General features: G+C 34.0%; 1 protein-coding gene across 22 annotated transcripts in view; it reads right to left on the bottom strand.

Moving 5' to 3' along the window:
- Window positions 1–22,878, bottom strand: part of dnc (phosphodiesterase dunce) — a 227,933-nt gene that overhangs the window by 72,053 nt on the left and 133,002 nt on the right. For 4 of the 22 annotated variants that reach the window (XM_086826437.1, XM_086826446.1, XM_086826452.1 and 1 more), the window contains exon 1: window positions 2,492–2,893. The exons of 10 other annotated variants lie outside the window; for them this stretch is intronic. Coding sequence is in view for 4 of the 12 variants with exons in the window: in XM_086826473.1 (XP_086682599.1) it covers window positions 9,608–9,660 (53 nt within the window). In the remaining 8 variants the exon portion in view is untranslated. Of the gene's footprint in view, window positions 1–1,504; window positions 2,122–2,376; window positions 2,894–9,607; window positions 13,010–22,878 lie in introns of those variants that run through there. 8 more of the 22 variants (XM_086826473.1, XM_086826483.1, XM_086826491.1 and 5 more) reach the window with 7 other exon arrangements.

Here is a 22,878-nt window from a genome sequence, read left to right as displayed (position 1 = left end):
TTTTATTTTTTTTTTTTTTTCATCTTGAAAAAGTTTTATCTAAAAAAAAGCACCTGAACTGAGAGAATACTAGCCAGTTTTCATTTTAGGATATCACAAATCCCAAAACAAACATTTAACTTGGGAATTATAAGGGGTTTCTGTTGCTCATTTCCTTAGGTGAAAATTCTGTCAGATTTTAAGCAAAAATGTAAACTCCGGCTTTTCAGCTATCCGTTTATTTACAATTTTCGCTTTGATTTCGATTCGGCCAAGCCAAGCAGCAAATAGAATTTTTGCCTTTCAAATAAATAGAATAAATGTTGGGCGTATTGCTGGTGGGGGGGCGTGGCTTGAAAATCCGCATCCGAATCCGGGAACCCAGAAACCGGGAAAGGGACCAAAAAGCCGGACCCGTGGTAAATTACATTTTACAGAAATCAACGCGCGCGGCCGATGGAGTTAAACTTTTTGCACTGAAAAGCGGGAAAAAGCGGGGAAAATCGGGAAGCACTCCTCCTTCTCGTCCTTGTCTTCTGCTCGAAGGAGCAACAGAGAGGGGAAAGGAAAATGGGAAGGGCAATAGTCTGAGTCTGAGCCTGAAGGATGAAGGATCCTGAAAGCTGTGGCGAGGCAAGGGGGCGTCGTGGAAAACGGGAGCTGAAAATTCAATTTGATTTGATTTGATTTTCGTTCTCGTTTTCGTTTGAATGCACAACAGAAGAAGGAAAGAGGATGAGCAAGTATAAGAAGGAGACACTAAGAAATGATATCGAATTAGTTGAAATAGAAAATAAAATAAAAATAAGCAAAAGAAAATGAGAGAAAAACTGGCGGAGGAGTGGAACAAGAGGGTCCCATGAAAAGTAAAAGTTTTGTGGAAAGTTTCTGAAGATCGCAGATAAGAAAAATTCGTAAGTTAATTTAAAACGAATTTATTTACCATATTTCTAAACATTTTACATATACCTTTTTTATATATATTTTAAAATATATTAAAAAAGACTATCCACGAACAATTTCCAGTATATTTAAGCTGGCAAAGCCTTTCCTACTTTTAGAAGAATTCTAAAGACAAACTATAATCTCTTAGAAATCTCTGATAATTTAAAGAATATTTTAATCCAATTAAATCCCATTTTAAAAGAGTTTTAAATTTCTTAGAAATCTCGGATATTTTTTTTTTATATTTTAAGCCACAAATAAATCCCAAAATATAAATATTTAATAAATTGATGAGGTATTTTTTAAGTACAATATATTAAAATACTGTAAATAAATCAATTTATGTGATAATTATAAGGAGTCCCTTTATGATTATTATTTATTAAAGAATCACTTTCCTACATATATAAAAATATTGTATTAAATTTACATGAATATCTCTTTAAATATAAATGTAAATAAAATATAATAATCTTTAGATAGACAACTGATTATTTAATAAATAATTTTAAAAGAAATTATTTAAGTTTTTATTGCAAAGAATATTTAAAATATATATTTAACCAAATACCTGACCCACATTCGGTATTCGTTTTTCACAGTGCACCACAAATATGGTTAACTAGTGTGGCAAAATTTATTAAGCATTTTTAACACATTCCTTATCAAAGGCACACATAAAAAAAATATAAAAAAATTAAACAAACAACAAAAAACAAAAAGAAACCCCGACACGCGACCAACTTTTGAGACTAGAAAAAAAGTCGACTAATAATCATAAATATATTTATGTTTGTAGGTTTTAAGAAAGATTTTCCATTCAGTTGCGAGGTAGTTTCTATTGTTTTTCCTAATATTTGTTGCTTTTGTTGTTGTAATTGTTGCGCTGATAAAAATCAACAGTCGCCGGCGCCAGCGTCAACGTCAGCGTTGGCGTCGACGCCGCCGTCAGCGTCGTTTCGTGCCGGCGTACAAAAAAAAGTGTATTTCTCTTTTTTTTTGTGTTTGTTTTTCAGTGCCACTTTTGTTGTTGGTTTTTTTTTATCGCACACTCGCACACACACATTTTGAAAAGTTTTTAAACTGGGCCGCCGCAATTAATTGAAATTAAACATTAAACATTTACCCAAAAGGTGTTGCTATAATTTTTGTGATTTTTTCACTTCTTTTAGCTCTTTTTATGGCTGCAAATATTTGCCAGGTACCATTACTTTAATTAATTAAATAATAGTATTGTATTTTTTGTGTATTTGTTGATATTTTCTCTTGTTTTTCTTGTGACTTTTAAGCTTCAATTAAAAAGGGAGCTTAATACATAAGCTTTTCAAGGTATTTATTGATTAATTATTAATTGAAGGACCTTGCTAAATATTTATTTATTTATTTTTGATGTATTTAAATTTATTTAGAGCGGTTATCCTTCGCTCTCTCTCTCTGTAGCACTCTTTCTACCTCTCTTTCTCCTGCCTCTCTCTCTCTCTCTCGTTTGCCTGTTTTGTTTATTTGTCTGTTCCACTTGTTTTTCGCCTCTTTTTGCACTTGTTCCCCCGCCGTCCGCCGCTCGTACTTTTTCCTATTCTCGGCTAATATTATGCACACATTTCTGATTTTTCGGCCTTTCCGCTTCAATTATGCTGCGCGTTATATTAACTCGCGTTATATTTTGTTGTTTTGTTTTGTTTGTTTTCTGAGCCGTGTGTTGTTGCGTTTTACGGTTTTTGCGAAATTTTTAAGCAAAATTTTCTGTGTGCCGAGCGAAGAGTGAACGAGCGAAAGAACGAGAACGAACAACCGCCGACCCAAACGTTGTTATATGATGAAAACGAAAACGAAAACGCTGCGCTGCCGCTGACGCTGCCACTGCCACTGCCACTGCTCTGCAGCGACGCCGGCAGAGTCGCCGAAAGCAGCGTCCGGAGCGGCGACGGCGAAAACGAAGCAAAACATCGAGACCGAAGGCGAAAAAAAACCGAAGCGAAAAGCGAATTGAGGCGAAGGCGAGCCAGCTGAAGCCAAAGCGCAGTGGAAACGCACGAGGTGGGGCGATGGGTGGGAGAAGAACAACACTCGCAGAAAAAAGGAGGGATAAAATACATATGAATATGTACTAGCAATAAATAGCCACTTTGTGTGACTGAAAATGATTAAAATAAATAATAGAAATATATGAAAAATATATGTACAAATAACTATTTGTATATTATTTTAATTTCAATATTATAGCTAAAAAAAATAAATAGCTAAAATGGTTTTACTCTTACCCTTTCATTATTTTAATGATAATAAAAAAAGTAACTATAATAATAAAAATCAAACAAAAGTTTATACATTTTTGTACATAAAGAAAAATTTGTACATATTCAAGTAAAGTAAATATAAATTCAAATCCTCCATAATTCATATAAGTTTACACTTATTGTTGTCAATGTATTAAAATAAATATATATTACCAAAGTACCCCCCTAATTTCTCTCACTTATCGCCAAAATAGGCGCCATGCGTGAGAGAGAGAGAGAGAGGGAGAGCGAGCTAGCGAGAAGATGCTTAGCCTAATGAGCGACAACCGACAGAGCAAGTGAGAGAACGAGAGAGAATAGGCCGAGTGGCTAGAAGAGGCAACAAGAGGGAGCTCGGAGGAGCACTTGGCAATTGAAATTGAAAGTTGTAATGAGACGGCGACTTGAGATTCATCATCAAACAGCTGCCGCTGACGGTGGCCCCCCTTACCCTTACCCCACTCTTTTTTCTAACGCCCACTCGCGCCCTATTGCTCTCAGCTTTTAGTCCTGTCTCTCTGGCGAGAGCCCTCTCTCTCCCACTCCCACTCCGACTTCCCTCTTTCTCTTTTATTTTATTTTTTTTTTTTGGGCAAACAGCGGAAATCCAATTACAAGCAGAGCAAGCAGACAGAGCGCCGTCTTTCTTTCTTCCTTTTTGCTGTTCCTTTCTTGTTTTTCTGTTTTATTATTTTCCTTTTTTATTTAACTTCTTGCACAAGTACAATGACTCAAAAAAAAAAAAAAAGTGGCCCCCGAAAAAAATTCCAACTGTGCAAAAACAAAAATGTGAACTTTTAAAATTGTTGTTTGGGGAATTCAAAGCCAGACACATGTAAAAATCTGCATACACATGTAAGCACACATGTGTGATTTATGCAGCCATAAATTTCGTGTCAAATTTCGCTAGCTTTTTTTTATGAATTAAACTGGCACATTTTTTATTTTAATATTTCTTATTTGCAATTAACTGAAACGTCCAATCAATTTAATTGCACATTTTATGAGATTAATTAATAGGTAAGATGAGGTATTATGGTTAGTTTTTTTGAATGGGTAATAAAAGCCCTTGATTTGAGGTTTTAGAAAAAGTTAAATTAATAATGGTAATCAAAGTAAATAGGAAAAAACTTTTAGTTAAGGTGAAGTGCCTAATTCATTAATTTCCAGCTTCATTGTTCCATAATCAATATTGAAATTAATTAATAATTCAAAATAACTATTTCAAAATACTCAAAATATTTTTTCTGTCGCTCATGTATGTATATTTCAAAACAATTAATGCTTAATTAATTATTTTCCAGCTTAATTTTTGATTTTCTCATAAACTAAATTGATGATTGAGTAATATTTAACTTTAAAATATTTTTCTATCCCATGCATTTTACAACATATTCTATATTCAGTAAAAGAAATTATTAAAATAAATACGAAAATTATTTATGACTATTTCCTCCTCTTTAATGATAATGAATTGACTATATTTCTATGTTTATTTTTTGGTATTCCATAAGGTTTATATAGTATTTGCGTTAATCTTTCGGCAGGCTTCTCTTTTCCGTTTATCACATGTGATAAAAATATATATAAATAAAAAAAACGACAATAGCCTCGAATTTATTTGCTTTTTCTAGTGGGGGGGCTTTTGGTGGATTCTACAAAGAGTACCGCGGCTCTTTGGATTCTTATCAGACAACAGCAACAACAATGCTCTTATCAGACAAAAAAAAAAAACCAAAGAAAGAAAAACAACAATGCAGGGCACCTGTCCGCTTCAGAGACCGGCCCCCATACAAATATTAAAACGAGTTGAAGTATTCAATTGACTCTGACTTTTATGGAATACGGAATAATTCCCAAGACAAAATGTACAAAGAATTCTGTTAATTGTTTAAATTAAATAGATCTCTATCATACAACCCTAAATTATAATTTTACATGTTCAGGAAAACCCGTTTTCCATACATTTCCCCAATAACCGCTTAAATTTTCCCTAAAATAGAACGATTTTAAATTGGTTTCCCAAATGAACTTACCATCCCCATCAATGATAAATCAGAATATAGGAAAATCAGATATTTTGGACTCACCTGTAAAGAGAAATAGAAAGTTAATTAGTAAGGCATGAAAAATTGTAAGTTAATAATAAGAAAAATGTATTTTGTTGGAGTTATCAGATATATTTAAAGATAACTCTATAGATAGATATAGATATATACTTAGAGATATTCATGTAAATTTGTTTAAAGAGAACCGAATTCTGAAATTCTTAGGCTTTCATTAAAACAATAAGCTATTCTTAATAATATACAATATTATATCATTATGCATTATAATTTATAATAAGCCCAAAGTCTATACAGTAAATATTTTAATTTAATAAGTAATTGTAGTATTTATTATTCCAATAATTTTCATTTAAACATACCTATTTTCAAGGCTTTGGCATTTTTAGCTAAATTAAAATTTTGAGTTGAATAAATTTAGGTAGTAACTCTCTTGGTTTTATAATTGTTTAAATTGTCGCTTTTACCTTTAGTTTTAGGATTCGACTAAGGGGTTTTGAGGCTTCTGTTTGTTTTCCTAATTAGTTTCTTTTCTTTTCTATATTTCCGTTTTTTTTTAATTTAATTTCTTTCGTTTCTGTTAATTCAGCGGCAAGTTGAGCAGATTAACATTTTAAGCAAATAATACTAAGAGAACATAATAGGCGTTTAATGTTAATTGTCAAAATGTAAAACAAACAGACGGGTGCAAAAAATCAACGAAAAATAGTTGGAAAGCAACCCCTAGCGCCTCTGAAAGGGGGAGTGTGTGGTGCAACCTTGAACTTTGACCTCGCAGCCTTCTAATCTGCGCCTAAAATTTGATTGCCCCAAACGAAAAAAAAAACAGAAACAGAAAAAAAAGGAAAGCTTTCTCTTGGCTGCCGACGTCGCTGCCTGTAGCAGCAGCTGAAGCAGCAGAGCCACCTGAGCAGAGCCTTCTTCTGTTTTCCTTTATTTTTCTTCATCTTCTTATTTCTGCTTCTTGTGTCCTCTCATTTCACCCTCTCTTCCCCTCCCTCACCCAGAAGTTGACGTGTGACGACAGCGGGTGTCCCGTCTCTTTCTGTTCTGTTGATTTCTGAAGGATATATGGCAAGGATGGCCAAGTAATAATTAGTCCCAAGTGGGTTTCATAGCAAGCAGCTTACCACCGCAGGATAAATCATGAAGGCGGGGAAGGCAGGGGAAAGTGGAAAAAGGATAATGGTCGGTCAGGACATTTGGACTGAGCTACTGATTGGAATGCGTCTCGAGTCGAGTATTTGCTGGCAAATCTAGTCGTAATTGAGTTAGTTCATTAATCTAAATACAAACATATATACAGATATTCAATTTAAGTTCATTTGTTAAACATTTTTTATTCATTTGGTAATCATCTGCGCTAATCGCTTGGATTTTAGATTCACATTCGGTGATAATATAACTAATCTTTAAAGGGAATTTAATCGAAAAATTTATTCAGAATAGATATCAAGTATCTTTCAAACTTAAGTTACAATGAACAGCAAATAACTATGATCAGTAATTAACAACAACAATTAACAATTAAGTAACTATGATCAGTAAGTAATATGATCAACTATGATTAACTATAACCAGTAAGTAACTCTTAACAGTAAGTATCTATGACCAGTAAGTATGTATTACCAGTAAGTACGATGATCACCAAGTATCTATGACCGGAAGTATGTATGATTAGTTACTAACTTTGAACACTAGTAAACAATGACTTGCAACTTTTGTAACACAACACAAGTCTGATACTTGGCTGGCAGAAGTCACTTCGTTCCGGGGACGTTAGAGCCAGTTGGGAATCATAAGTACAGATGTGCGAGATTTGTTTTTGAACATATTTAAGAGCAAGCAATAAAACTAGGGAGTTATTCTTCTATATAATTTTACTAGTATATAAATCGGAGTATGGCGAATCGGTGGACTATATATATAAACATATATATACCTGACATGGGAAAAATCGGACGATTTATAGAACTATGTCAGTAATTAACTATGACCATTAAGTAACTCTGATCAGTAAGTATCAATGAACATTAAGTAACTCTGAACAGTAAGTATCTATGACCAGTAAGTAACTCTACACAGTAAGTATCTATGACCAGTAAGTATGTATTACCAGTAAATACGATGATCAGTTACTAACTTTGAACACTAGTAAACAATGACTTGCAACTTTTGTAACACAACACATGTCTGATATTTGGCTGGCAGAAGTCACTTCGTTCCGGGGATGTTAGAACTAGTTGAGAATCATAAGCACAGATGTGCGAGATTTGTTTTTGAAGAAATGTAAGAGCAAGCAATAAAACTAGGGAGTTATTCTTCTATATAATTTTACTAATATATAAATCGGAGTATGGCGGATCGGTTGACTATATATATATACATATATATACCTGACATAGGAACAATCAGACGATTTATAGAACTATGTCAGTAATTAACTATGACCATTAAGTAACTCTGATCAGTAAGTATCAATGAACATTAAGTAACTCTGAACAGTAAGTATCTATGACCAGTAAGTAACTCTACACAGTAAGTATCTATGACCAGCAAGTACGTATTACCAGTAAGTACGATGATCAGTTACTAACTTTGAACACTAGTAAACAATGACTTGCAACTTTTGTAACACAACACACGTCTGATACTTGGCTGGCAGAAGTCACTTCGTTCCGGGGACGTTAGAACCAGTTGGGAATCATAAGTACAGATGTGCGAGATTTGTTTTGAAGCAAATTTAAGCCATTTGAATGAAACTATGGACTTATTCTTTTATATAATTTAACTAGTATATAAGTCGGAGCATGGCAAATCGGTGGACTATATATATACATATATATATATAACTGAACAATCGGAAAATTTTAAGGGAACAAATTATAACTTTTAAAGTTTTCAACAGATTTTCGTCAAATTTGATAAATAGCCATTATATTATAATGTATAATTTTGAGTAAAATTTTATGAAAATCGGACTACTATATCATATAGCTGCCATACAAACAATCGTCAAAAATAGAGGAAAATGCAAAACGGTGAAAACTGTAAATATAAAAGTTTCCTTTCTTGTTTTACTATTTATTTTAAGAAGCTCTACTTATTAATAGTTATATTTTCTAAATCCCATCGAGTTAATCATAACACAAAATTAAATAAAGATTTAATATCAATTTCGATTCAAAAAATAATAAACAGGTTGCTCTTAAATGAAAATGAATATCACATGACCCATTATAATGGTTTTCTCTGCTCTGATTGATCCTCTTCTGCTATTTCATCTGTTAAGTCAGTCAGTATTCCGCACATGCGATCGTTTGCTATCAAAATTGCCTGCAATTTCAATGTTCACTTTTTTTTATTATTATTTTTCATATTTTGCTGATTTCTGTTGTTTTGCTCTTTGTTTTTTTGGTTAGATAAGCTCCGCTTTGCATGGGGACCTGGTCATGCTTTATTAAACAAACGACACAAACCGACCGGGTAGCAGCAGGCAGTATAGTTTATGAATAGAATTCTAACAACTTAATTATAGATATCGCCGCAGAGAAATCTCCGGGAAAGTGCGGTAAAGTGTGTAGGGGGAATATGGGCGGTGCTTGCATCGTGACAAATCAAATAATTTGTTTCGAAAATTGTTTTCACATTGAAATAACACACATTTACATTAGGGAATGGCTACAAAGTGATTTAATGTTTAATTACAGTTTGCATTTATTTCAATTGCAAAAATATTATATAAAATAATGAAATGTTTATCAACCCAAAATAAATTAACTAGGTAAGCTAACTAAAAGTATGCTTAATTTGTTTTTAAAGATATATTTGATAGAGAAAACTCTGTCTTTGTTAGCTAACACCGATTATCGTAAAGAATTTATGAATTAAACCAACTAAAGATAGAGAATAGTGTTTTTTAATCAACTAGAAAAACTATTTGAAAGGTGCGAAAATCTAAAATTCCCACAATAACATCGATAAGATTATTTTAATTGGCCAATTAGCACATAAAAAATAATGTAAAGGGAAAAATAAATACAACAAGTTCGATTAATCCTTTAATTGTCGATAAACCGATAATTGGGAATAATAACCGATAGCCATAATTCCATTTCTCAGACTGAGGGGGAATTTTAGAATATCGATAGAAGAAATATAAAAGAGACCAAATCTGTCAATTAGGGATATTCTCCTCTGGAGTAAATATGTGAAATATCAAATATATAAATATAAGTTCCTCTAGAGAATAAAAGCATTATATCAAAATGAAAATAACGTAAAATATCCCCGATAACAAATCCTTCAATTATTTCGATAACCGATAACCGATATTCTTACCTAGAGGGCGAATTGCGAAAGTTGTAGCAGCAGCAGCAAAAGGAGCACACCATATACACCAGGAAATTGATGCTGCCGCACCACGTCGACGTCGAAGTATTACCACTGCCGCAGCCGCTGTTGCTGTTGCTGCCACTGCCGCTGCCGACGCCAACGTTGCCCGTAAGTGTGGCGCTGGAACTTTCCTCGGTTGCAGCGCTGCTGCTATTCTGCCGACTGCCACTTTCCTTTCTTTCTCCCTTCTCGCGATCGCGACAGAGCTCAAGGCCGGCGGCCGCTGCGATGATCGATGCTGCCGATGATTTTCGACGTCCTGCGCTGCCGATGCCCGCTGAGGCAGAGGCCAAGGCAGCACTGCTCTCGGCTGTCTTCTGTTTAAGGAACTTGGTAAAGCGCGGGGCGTGACCCTCTAAGGCAGGTGGGGCGCTGCAGGTTGAGGGTTTACGTTCACCTGCTGCCTGCGTCGAGGTCGAACTCGCTACCGCTGCCGCCGCCGCTGCTGCTGCTTTCTTTAGCTTTTGTTGATCATCCACAAAGGAGATTTGCTTCCACTTTTTCTTCTTTTTCACTTTCGCGGTGGCTTTTTGCAGGTGTCGCGATCGTGCTGCTGCCGCTGCTGCTGCTGCCGCCGCTGCTGTTGTTGTTGTTGTTGTTGCAACAGTTGTTGTTGAATGAAGATTTGTTGGTGTTGTTGTGGTTGTTGTTGTTGTTGATGCTGCTGCGGCTGCTGTCGGCGTTGGCGTTGGACGCGCTGCAACGGCGACGTCGGCGTCGGCGTCGTCGTCACTTTTGGCCGCCAGTTCAAAAAACTTTGCCGCAAACACTCACATGCACACACACATGCAAAATGGGTAATCCACACAGACGGCGCAGCCACGCAAGCACACACACACACACACTCACGCAGGTTGAGCGCTGCGTCGACGTCGCGGCGGCGTCGGCATTTGTTGGTGCTTTGTTGTTGTCTTTTTTTTAAGTTGTATATTATTTTAAGAGATTTTTAGGTATATTTTTTATATTATTATTTGTTGTGAATGTTGTAGAGTTTGTTGTTAAACGTTGTATTGTTTTGTTTTAGTGTTCTTATGTTGTTTTTGGCTTGTAGAATTCGTTTTAATTGTAAAGCTCTTTTATTTATCAAGAATTTGACTTTGAAAAACTTTCTAAATTTTTCAGTTGACTTTGGGCGATTTTTTTGGTTTCCATCAACATTTATTTGAGCTTAGGTTTGCTGGTGTACGTTTTGTTTGGTGTCACTGTTGTAATAAATTCTTGTTGTAGTGTTTTTATTTACATTTAAAATATATATTTAATGTTTGGTGTTAGGTTTCTATTAAATTCTTTATGTTATTTGTAAAATTTGTCAAGACTTTGTTGATTTATTTATAAACTTAAGTATAAAAGCAATTAGAGACCTTTATCCAATTGCTTTCTGTGGTTTTCGGTGTGTTCAATTTGCTATTGTTGGTAAATGCTTTGGAAATAGTAATGTGTTAAATTTTTGTTGTTGTTTTATTACACAGTAATGTATTTTTCTTTCCAGTTTTTACACGATTATTTATTGCATTTCCTTGTATTAGTGTTAGCTTGTTTTTAAGGTTTATTTTTCATTGTTTATTTGTTTTGTAATGTTTGTTTTTCTAAGCTTTTTATACACCTCTGAATTTAGGAAGCTGTTGTAAGTCAGGTATGACGCTATTTATTTATTTGTTTATATTTTAATGAGTTGAACTTTGATATTGTATTAGTAACGGGTTTGGCATAACAAAAGCTATCTTAACTGTTTTGTTTAACACTTTTTGTTGTTTAACTTGAGCATGTTGTGTTTACCTAAGGTCACTATAGGGTTTTTCTGGAATTAACATTAATGGTAATTAGTTTGATTTATTTTGCATGCACTCTTTCTTTATCAACAATTATTATTATTTGTTATGATTAAGTTGGTGTTTTATTGTATTGTTAACCAGGCTATTTTCATTCATTTATTGCTTCTCCGTGTGTGTTGATTATTGTTTGATTTTTGCCTACATTTACGTTATGCTTTTGCTTTTCTTATTGTCTCATTATTAATTTGTTTATTTAAGAGTTCATAATTTACACGTTTTTGCTTTTAATTTGTTATGAATAATTCGTTTTGTTTATTGTATTTTCACGGAAGTTTATTTATAGGTTGTTTTTGTTAAAAACTTTGGCAAATTTCGGTTTGATTTGGTTTAAATTGAAAGTTTTTCTTGGTTTTAGTTTTTGGTGCTTAGTTAAATTTTGGTTTGTTTTTTTTGGTTAATAAATATTTTGTAGCACCTTTTACTCACTTTTAAGAGGTCTCTTTATGTCAGATTTTTGATGTTATTCTTTGATTATACTTTTTGTTTATGGAACAACTTCAGTTTTTGCCCTAATTTATGGGAATAAGTATTTTGGTGTTTTGTTTTTGTATCGCTTATCATTCACGCTTTTATCTGTTATCTCTTATCTTTGCCTCCTGCTTTTTGCTTTCTGCTCTTTCGGCCTGCTTTTTGCTCTGCTTCTTTTATGTAATTTACAACCGCCGGCTCCCTGCTTCTGCTGCTGCTGCTGCTGCCGTCGTCGTCTGTCTCCTTCTGCTGCGTTTTTGTTATTTTGTTTTATTTTCTTTTTCCTTTTGCGTTTGTTTTCTTCTTTCTTTTCTGAGCACTCGAAAAAAAGTGAAGCACAACAACAAAAAAAACTGCCTTTGTTTACCGAATATTTTGGGCGATTTTCACGATTTTTGCGATTATTGTGACGGCATGCTATTATGAATATTATTTATTATTATTATTCGTTTTTCTTTCTTTTTTTTTGTTGTTTAGGGCGGCGCGCGCGCACACACACACATGCACACACACGGCGTTTGACGATAGGCGGTATGCGATAATTGCGATATGCGGTATGCGATAGGTAATGCTTGGTTAGGATTTTCGGCAATAATAAACAATTGCTTTGCAGCAGCTTTGCTTTTAAAAACACATTTTAATTGATGCTGCCATTGGCTTGGAGAGAGCATTTTTCCGTTCGTTTTTGTTTGTTTTATAAATAAGGGTTTTGTTTAATTAATTTAATGCGTGAGGCCTACAACAAAACCATGCTGCTTGTGCAGCGGCATAAACAGCTGATGGTACAGCCATTTTATTAAACTTGTTTTTACATTTACATTTAAGCCCCGAAACCGACTAGCATCGTGGATGAATTTAGCAACAATAAAAAATATATATATTAAATAAATACTTTTTGAATGTAAACAAAAATTATGATTTTGTTATTTCTTTCGGATGGCAGTGGGCAACGCAACCGTCAAACCGACGCGGCAGATTATTTTCTCCTTGGAAATTCACGAAGATTTTTCCGCGGTTCCGCCTTCATTGAGTGAAATTTTTGAACTGTAAATTTGAACTTTGCGCGCGCTTTCTCTCGAAGTTCTGCTCTCTTGGCTTCGTCGGCGCTCGGGTGAAAAGCACGAAGCGCTGGCAGAACTCGAGGTAAGCTACTCCTCTCTCTCTCTCTTTGAAACTCTCCACGGTTCTGCTCTCATTTGAGGTGAACTATCGAACTCTGCGAATTTTGCAACTCTCAACATCTTTCTTTTTCCCCAAAAGACTCGACTCGATCGCTAGGGGTGAAACAGGTCATTGAACTATCGGTTATGATAAACCAAAATAGAGTTATGAAAATATGGTTTTAATGATTACATTGATGTATCAAAAATATTTATCAAGAGTTCATTCGCAGGTCAAACGATAATATTGATAATTCAGGATAAAATAATTAAGGTAAATAATAAAAGTAAAATAAAAACTAAGACTACAAGTTTGGTTTAAGATCTGTGGTTTACTTCAAAAATTTTCACTAATGAAATAGTAATTTAATATTTAAAAGTATAAATCAGGCGCAAAAAATCAGCATAAGCTACTTGTAACCCCGAACGGCAATCGCAAAAACGGATATCTATGAATGATATAAAACTATTGAGACAAAACTATTATTCTTAATATAAAAAATTTAATTATTGTTCTACTGGCCTATTAAGGACAACAATCGGCTAGAACGACCTTGCCCTTCGACAGATCCAGAAAGAGGAAAATGAGAGGATTATTCACCTCGCCCAACGACTGCGACGCCGGCAGAGGGACAGATTCACCTTGCACTCGGCTTTTAAGAGCACAGTCGGCCACACGGCACTCCAGATAGAGAGAGAGAGAGAGTAAGCATGTGAGAGAGTCCCCGGTAGAGACCGAGAGAGAAGCGAAAGGGGGCCAAAGCGGGGGCGAGAAAATCCAAAGCACGCCTGCGGAAGCTGTGTGGAGACCGAGCGACGCCGACTGCAGCGCGAAAGACGCCGGCAGCGACAACGACGCTTGAGTATCCATTCAAGAACATGGGGCATGCTCGACTCTTAAATATTTTGTGTAAGAAATATATTTTAAACTAATAAAAATTAAAAAAGTGCACCACATTTTGCAGGCGAGTCTGTATTTTTGCGAACCTTACAAATAATATAATTAATAATAATAAAGAAAGCTTACTGTGAGTGTATAATTTTTTATATGTACATTATTTTTGATAAACATTTTTTCATTTCCAGGGTATTCAGCTATTCGTAATGATTACCTTCTAATTGTTCCACTGAATGAAGTGCGCAGAAAAAAAAGTAGTAGACGCCGGCCAGAGTGCATGCCATGCTTTTTTTCGGGACTCTCAACTTTACTTGGAAACTGGCAAAGGTTAATAAGCACAACAAAGACGCACAGTAAAAAAAAAAGAACTTAGCAATTGGCCGGAGTTTCCAACCGAAATTCACCGCCACTTATCGCTTATTTATTATTATTTCGGGTCTATTTTTCTACTATTATTTATTGTTTGCCGGAACGACGAGAGGGACGGCGAGAGCGGGAGCTGTCGGCTCGTGCTTTTTCGGCTCTCGCCGCAATTTCCTTCTCTTTTGCGCAGAAAAGCTGCGCGTTCTTCATTCCAATTAGCTCTCTTTTGCCGATGCGCTGCCAGCGTCGCTGTGGCTGCTTCTTATCAGAGTTTGTTGTTATTGATGCTGCTTTTGATGTTGTTCTTGTTGTTGTTGCGCACTGCACTTGAAAACTTAATTTACGCATCTTCTGTTCTACTCAGTTGGCATTTGCATTCAATTGTTCTTGGACCAAAATCGAAAGCAAATGGTAATGCTAATGCTAATACTAATACTGATGCCAATAAATAAGCTGGGTCAAGTGATGGGTGCGACGACCGCGAAGCTGGCAGAGGAACAGCTGCAGCGACAGCGACGGAGGCAGCAGCAGCTGCGGCGAACTCAGAAGGTTGGGGTCTTGACTAATAACATTGAATGATTTTTTTAACTTCAGATTGAAATTTAAGCAGAAAATAATAATAATAAAATATATTATGGAGAAAGAAAAATGTCCACCCTTTGTATTATTATTATAATTATTTAAATTGAAATACTTTTTATAGAATTTGAGAATTGAGAGCGATATTTAATACCTTTACAGGGTATTATAATCTAATCAGAACCTTGAGAAACAGTGAAGGAGTCATTTCCGACCCTATAAATCATATATATTCTTGATCAGCATTTTAAGCCGAGTTAATCTAGCCATCTCCGACTGAAAAATAAATTTTTGAAATTTTTGCAACATTTTTTAAGGGGTTTCATCGGTAAAATTGTCTAAAAATTTATAAAAAATTTAATTTTTTTAATTTTTTAAATTCAGTATGCACATTTATTAACGTTTTAAAATCTAGCACAAAACAGCTTTCCGATTCGAAATTAATGCATGTTTGGCTGAGTTATGCGATTTTTAAACTTTGAATTGTGAGTAAAATTTTCATATAAAAACATTCATAAATATCGATTCAAGGAATGCGAATATTTTAAGCTTTGTTAGGATCGATACTCTATTCGATCTTAAAATTCAATTGCAAACTCCAATGGTATATAATCTTTGGTTTTCAGAAGTAAACTGCCTTTCTATTTTATTTTTTTTTATATTATTAAACCTAATATAAATTTTATGTTTACCTAAATTATATTCTCTTTTAAGATTCACAACATTTCTAGAATGGTTGTCAAATCTCCTAGGTTTAATTAACAGGAATAAAATATTATAATATTTTTCACTAATTCACTTGGGAATTCTAATTTAAAATCTATTTAAAATACTATTTGTTTATATTATAATGCAATATTTAAAAAGGTAAAAGTTATGAGATATATATATTAAATTATTATTTATTTTTTGTATTAAAAAACCCATCCCCCTGTGTTCCCAGTGTATTAATTATATGACTCTCTTCCAGGCACTTTTCCATGGTCGGCCCGTGGCCATTTTGATTGCTAGATTAACTGGCCCCTGACCCCTGACCCCCTCGACGGTGGTAACCTTATGCTGCTGCACTCAACCAGTGTCCTGGCATTTTGTTATTAGCTCTTAAGCTGCCCCAGGTGCCTCAAGGTGCTGCACAGGAACAAAAAACACAACAAAAAAAAGAACCCCCCTGGAAAGTTTCAAATTTCTGCTTTCGGCCCAATAAAAAAACAAACAAAAAAGCTAAAGAGAGAGAAGTTGAGGCCGAGCCTCGGGCTGGGATTGCAATTATCCTGCGTGAGTTATCCATCAAAGATGCCACTTGTTCTAATGAAAATTTGCTGCCATTTTCCAGGGCGAATAACCGAGGATTTTCCACCAAGAGAAGCGAGTACACAGGTGAGGCAACGAGCACCGAGCACCTTCTTTGCCATTACCTTTGATGGAAAGCCCAACGTTATGGTTATGACCACCCCGAAACCAGATGTTATCCTGGACTCTTAGCATTAAAAGACGGAGAGATATATAAGTATCCGTATCTGTCAGTTAAAAGTGTCCTAGATTGGTACTACATTTTTCAACTGAACTTGGACACAAGGTCAAGTTTAAAGTTAAAAAAAGCCAGAGTAAGAGTTAGGCGTGAATATATTTCGTTTCGATTTCGACACCTATTTTCCCCCAACAAAAAAATTGCCATCAAATATTTGAGGGTGTTAGTAACCTCTCCTCCCTTAATCTATTCCCCTTCCAGCCTATGTCAACTTTTGCTTTGACAAACAGCCACAACAATAACAAAAGGGAGAAAGAAACAAAAAAAAAAAAGAAAAGAAAAGCTGGGAAAACTAGAGAGAGAGAGAGAGATGGAGAGAGAGATGAACTAAACTAATGGATGGGCAATGGCACCCAGGAGGCCATCCAGGAAGATAGGAAAAAAGGAAAGGGGAGGAAAGTGAGGCAGGAATGGGGAATATATATACATACATTCGTACATCATAGGTATGTATATATATGTATATATAGCACCGGGTGGAGTGTGTCTTATTTCAGAGATTATTTGGTGTCAAATATTTTTGCAAGAAAAATTGTAAAACCGGAAACGTGCAACGGATTTGAAGATGGTTTTTCACGGGCGTAATTGCTTGTATTATTATATTGTTAATTAATAAAAATAAAGGTTTATTTAAACTATTCAAAAAACTAAAACAATTAATTGTTTGTATGAGTATATTATTAATTATTAGTTATAGCTTTACTTGTACTATATAAATAATAAATGAACTAATAGTTCGTATTAATATATTATTAATAAATAACAAAAAATACTATTCAAATACTTGGGAAGGGTTTATATTTAACGATTTTACACCTTACAACATTTAAAAAAGTGCTTTGTTTGTCAAAAATTGTTCCAATTTCATAATCTTACTTTCAATTTCTAAATAAATATGACTTTAAGCCTTCGTATACTTCCAAGAAAACCTAAAATATATGTATGCTAGATATATTAAATCCATAATTTTATGTTAATTTTTTGGGTAAATCAAAGTTTTTCAAATATCATAACTAAGCCAAAAATGCATTAAATTCAATTCGGAAAACAGTTCTGTGCTAGTTTTTAATAGGTTAATAAATCTGCATACTGTATTTAAAAAAATAAAAAATTATATTTTTTTATACATTTTTTGGCAATTTTAACGATGAAACCCCTTAAAAAAATTCGAAAATTTTTCAAAAATGTATTTTTCTACCAAGAATAGCTAAATCGATTCTGCTGTTGATGCTGATCAAGAATTTATATGATTTGTAGGGTCGGAAATGTCTCCTTTAGTGTTTTTTTAGCTTCTGACTATAAAAATAACACCTTGCAAGGGTATACAAAATATAACTTTAATCTCAAATAATAGATAAATAAAAATAAGTAATATTAAAAAATCTATTAATATTTGCATTCTTAAACAGTATTTTCAATTATTTTCTACTGTATTTTATGTGTTTCCAGCACTTTAACCAAATTGGATTGTCAAAACATGAAGCAAACAAGAGAGTCTAGCCTAGATTTCCATTAAATTTTCCAATAAAAGAAAACTTGACATTATTAGTGGCGAACTTTCAAGCAAAAGATGTTTCTTGGAAATTAATGTTTTCCCTACAATTTTCCATCTTATGCCTAATATTTTCATCATAATGTTTTCCTTTTCAGCTGCCAATCCAACTAAGTTAAAGACCAACAAAATGTTACATTTTACGGCTTTTGGGCAATTTTCCTGGAATTGCCATCATCATGGCAAATATTTGTGGTTTTAAAAGGAAATTTTACGAGACAAAGTCAAATAATAAATAGTTTAGCAATAATAACAAGTTGCAAGTTAAAGGAAAATCTATAAATTTATGCTAGTTCTTGGATGCTTTTCAAGAATTTTCACAATTTCCATTATTATTTTTCGCCAGCTGTCTTTTAATATTCTTCAATTTCCTGCTCTTTGAGCTCCGGTTTCGTTTGAGATTTTTCTTTTGCTTTTGTGCCACACCCACAACCACACCCACGCCGGCAGTTAACAATATTGCCACAAGAGGGGGAGGCGGGGGCAGAGGCGGTGGGCGTGGCCAGCGGACAAACAAATTGCATGCGTCTCTCATTTCGCATTTCGAATTTCAACTTCGGCTGCTCCTGCTGCTGCTGCTGCTGCTGCAGTTACAGTTACAGTTGCAGCACCTGCAACAAGCGGCAGGTGGGCGCCCAGCCACGCCCCCAGGGCGGTACCACCGCCTACCGCTTGAAAGTACCGCACAGCTGAGTACACAACGGAAATACACTGGGGATATTTTGGGTTAAATTCGAGGAAACGGTGTTTCAAGAGATTTTCCTATCAATAAACTGTCTTTTAAAAATTTTGTTTTTAAAGAAACTTTCATATTAGTTAACAAATTTGAAAGAAAACTAATTTATCAATGGGAGAATTAATTTTTAATTAATAGATTACTATTATTTGATATCTATTATTTGATATCGATGTCAAACAGACATAAAGGTTAACACACATACAACTGTCAAACCTTTAACTAACGTAATTCAGTTTTACATTAACTTAAGGGTTAAGAAAGAGTTAGTTTTTAACTAGCAAATAAAACAGTTTTAAAACAAACTTTAAAATCAAGTCAAATCATTAATCAATATTTTAAAACTATGTAATATTTTGCTAACTGCTATTTAATAAACAAACAACCAGTAGAATTTGTTACATTTACCAGAATTTCCCCAAAACGCTATGTAAAAGTTTACTTTCAACTAACCTTTAATAAATCTACGTAGGTTTTTCCTTAACTTCAATTTAAGTTTTATCTGTCATTTATAGAATACTACCAATTTGGTCTAAATTAAAAAAGATATATACATACATATATAAAATTCCCATAGAAAATGTAATTGCTTTATCGAAAGAAAAATTTTCAACATTTATAAAAAGTATTTAATTAATTTTTGCCAGTGCACTTGTTCACTTCCAGTGTCTAGCCACCAAAAAAGTTAATCATAAAAAACTCCAAGCGAAAATGCCAAGGTTCAACGTGTTGTTGATTGTTTTCTCTGCTGTTTTTTTGTTAAAAATGAGAGGTAAGAAAGGGGATGTGCCTGACACGCCCACCAACCAGTTGCACATTGCGTATACGTAATAATAGCTGGCATTTAAAATTTAACCAGCGATAAAGTTCTGCAGAAATGCAATTTAAATATAGAGCTCACCGAAATCACTTAATTTATTGGGGAAAAACGATAACCAAGGCAATCAATTGACTTACCTGTAAAGAAAAGAAGATATAAAATGTAAAATTAGTAAGATTTAAAAGTAATTAAATAGTAAAGAATGAATTTTATTAAGTTATAACATCTATTGATTATTATAAAATATTTTTAAGCTTAAATTTCTAAACTTAATTTCATAAAAATAATTTTAAATTGTATAAGTATGCCCTTATATTTATAAGAAATCCATTTTTGTTAGGAAAGTAAGGAAAAGGCAACCCCCTTAAATTCCCACCTCCATAAAAGCTTTTCATTTCAAGAAAATCCTGACCCCAAACAACAAAATTGGTATTGAGTAAGTTTTCCCTGCTCAAGCTTTTTAAGTTTTGTCTGCCCGGAAAAGCTTTGGCCACCAAGTTTTTCCTTAAAATACCTTTGAGTGGTGAAAAGCTTCAAACATTTTTCCTAGCTTTGGGTTTGCTGCTCAGCTGAAGAGCTTTTTTGCCAGTAATTTTCTTTAAGATCAATGTGAAAAAAAGCTTTAGTATTGGCCAAAAAAATTATAATATATTTACTACATATATACCATATATTTGAATTTATAACCATCATTACTTATAACGCTTTTTTGCCACACACATTTTTCAAAATGTTTTTTCTTACTTTTTGGTTTATAAACACAATTTATCAGAGCAACCTGCGCATTTATTTTTCTCATTTATTTTTGTTCGCAAACTTCCTTTTCTGTTTTCCCTATTTTTCCGAATTTTTCTTTACTTTTTATTTGGCCAAATTCTAAGGCAAGTGCTTCTAGCTCAGTAGGTGAGCAGCTTACCAGAAATTAAAGCTGCAACTTAAAAATTCCCCAAAAAAAACCAAGCAAAAACTAAAAACTTGCAAAAGAACCAAAAAATTAAATAAAAGAAAGTTTAAGATAAAATTATGGCATATATGGTTAAAGGTTTTCCAGAAAATGCCATAATACTTGCGGGTGCAAATATTAAATTGAATTTTTAGAAAATCTTGTGTAACTTGAGTTCTGGGAAAAATAAATAAAAAAAATAATTTATATTATATAATTTATATATTTAAATATATAAACTACCCATTCAACACCTTCTTGACCTTTCCTGAAAAAAATTCGTCCTTATTACAATTGGCATCTGTGTCGTTCTTGTGACATAAATATTAAATTCCTGACCTTGTCCTGGCCCCTTCTACCTGGTGGTCCTCCTTCTTTACTTTTTTTCTTTTTTAATGGTTTTGTGTTTATTATCATTCCTCCTCATCCGAGGGCTCACCTTTGTGCCTGCCCAGGACTCCTTTCTCCTTTCTCCGTGCTCCTCATCCTCAATGTTTGTCTAAACCCATCTCAGATTGCCTTTATCTTAGGGATATACTTCAAATGGCCATCCGAGCTGCTCTTTTCCCTCTTCCTTCTTAACCCCTTTTCCTTTCGCTCTCATTTCCCTGTCTTTCAATTCCTTTATCTTCGTTGGCGAAAAAGAAAATTGCCTTGCAAATGTCACACGTGTCGTATGCGTAATATTTGTAATGTCAGCATTAACAGAGGAGAAGGGGGATAAAAAATAAATAGAAAGAATATTGAGAGCATTAAAAAATCACCTTAAAGTTGCATTCGATTTATGGTAATTAACTAGCAAGCTTGATTTTTATTTTTATTTGCTGTTTTCCAGTTTAATTTGATGCATAAATTAAGGCATCGAAATGTGGGCCATAATTTATGAGCGGAAAAAAAAGGAGAGTGTGGGGTCTTATAATTTATACTTGATTTAATGTCTTCTAATTAGCGTTAATATGTTTTTTAAGGTAATGCTACTTTAATATTAATTCTTCTTTAATAATAACTCCTCTTCTTTCCTTTGTCTTTAATTTTTGTAAAGCAATATTCTGGCTATAATTAACATTTAATTTGACCTTCCTTTTGGCCAAAGAAAAATGAGAACAACAAGTAAATGTATATACATATTTTAAGCTCAAGTGAAAACTTTTTAATTGGCTTAAAAATATAAAAACAGAAGGCATAAAATTTGTGTAAAACATTTCTGGAAGCTAAATGTCATGACAGGTACAGATATATTTATTTATATATTTGTATACATTTATCTATATATATTTATATTTTTCCAGGACACTTAATAAACTAGTTAACAGTGTCTTCTAGGTTTCATTATAAACTTATTTAATTAAGGCAAATATGTAAAACTCCTACTTGTATTCCAATTATTTCCTCTAATTGAGCAAGCAAAATGCACATTTATATATTTAACTTAAACCTTGACATTTGCCTGACTCTGGTAAATCGAAACCTAAACTAAATTAATGAGCAACAAAACAGACATTCTCAAGTGTCCTAAAAGGTCCTGCAATTTTCCTGTTCAATTTTCAGCTGTGCAAATATGCCTTCATTAGCGCCTCCCACACTCACTTCCACTCGTTCACATTCCCCAAAAAAGTATGCAACACTCGAATGAAAATGAAAATGATAAAATGGGGAAAATGGTAAAACTCCTGTTCGCGAATACAATATGCAAACAAAGGCACGTGCTGGCATGCAAAAGCGGCCCATTTCTTAACCCTCAGTGTAACCACTTTTCCGACGCAGTTTTCCCCCGAGGGAAAAAACACTCCAGCAGCATCCATCCTACTCAGTTTTCCGTGCAAAAAAACTTTTCCCCCAAAACTCGCTTAGAGGGAAACGACTGTCAGATGACCATTAAACTTAGAGAGAGAGCAAAATGGGCCTTTTAACTCTTCTCAAATGGGGTCAAAATAGACAGCTTGAAGGGGTTAAAGCCTAAACTTGAACAGTTTAATTAACAATTTCTTGGGTCGTGATTGATTGACAGTAACGGAAAATGATTTTCTAGGAGTTTCCCTTGAAGGTACAAAGACTATTTAAAGCTTAATTTAATAATTGTAAGCAATAAGGATTTGTGTAAAATTTAAAAGCAATTAAAATGCTTATTTTACTATAAAACAAATGAAGATAAAAACCCCAACAAAAATCCTTGGGGGAATACCCTTTTTTAAAGTTTTTTTGTTTTGTTTTGTGAGTTTTTTTTCCCAGCTGATAAAAAATGCGGGCTGTGTCTGCGTTTCGACCCCGAATTCCCTGATGGCTTAAAGATTCTTCGCCAAATTGGAGTATAATTTATATAGACATTAGCTTGGCGGTG

This window comes from Drosophila serrata, unplaced genomic scaffold, assembly GCF_035046125.1.
Source record: "Drosophila serrata isolate PLE 108 unplaced genomic scaffold, ASM3504612v1 contig_8, whole genome shotgun sequence".
Taxonomy (NCBI): Eukaryota; Metazoa; Arthropoda; class Insecta; order Diptera; family Drosophilidae; genus Drosophila; species Drosophila serrata.
This window is presented reverse-complemented; position numbering and strand designations above follow the sequence as displayed.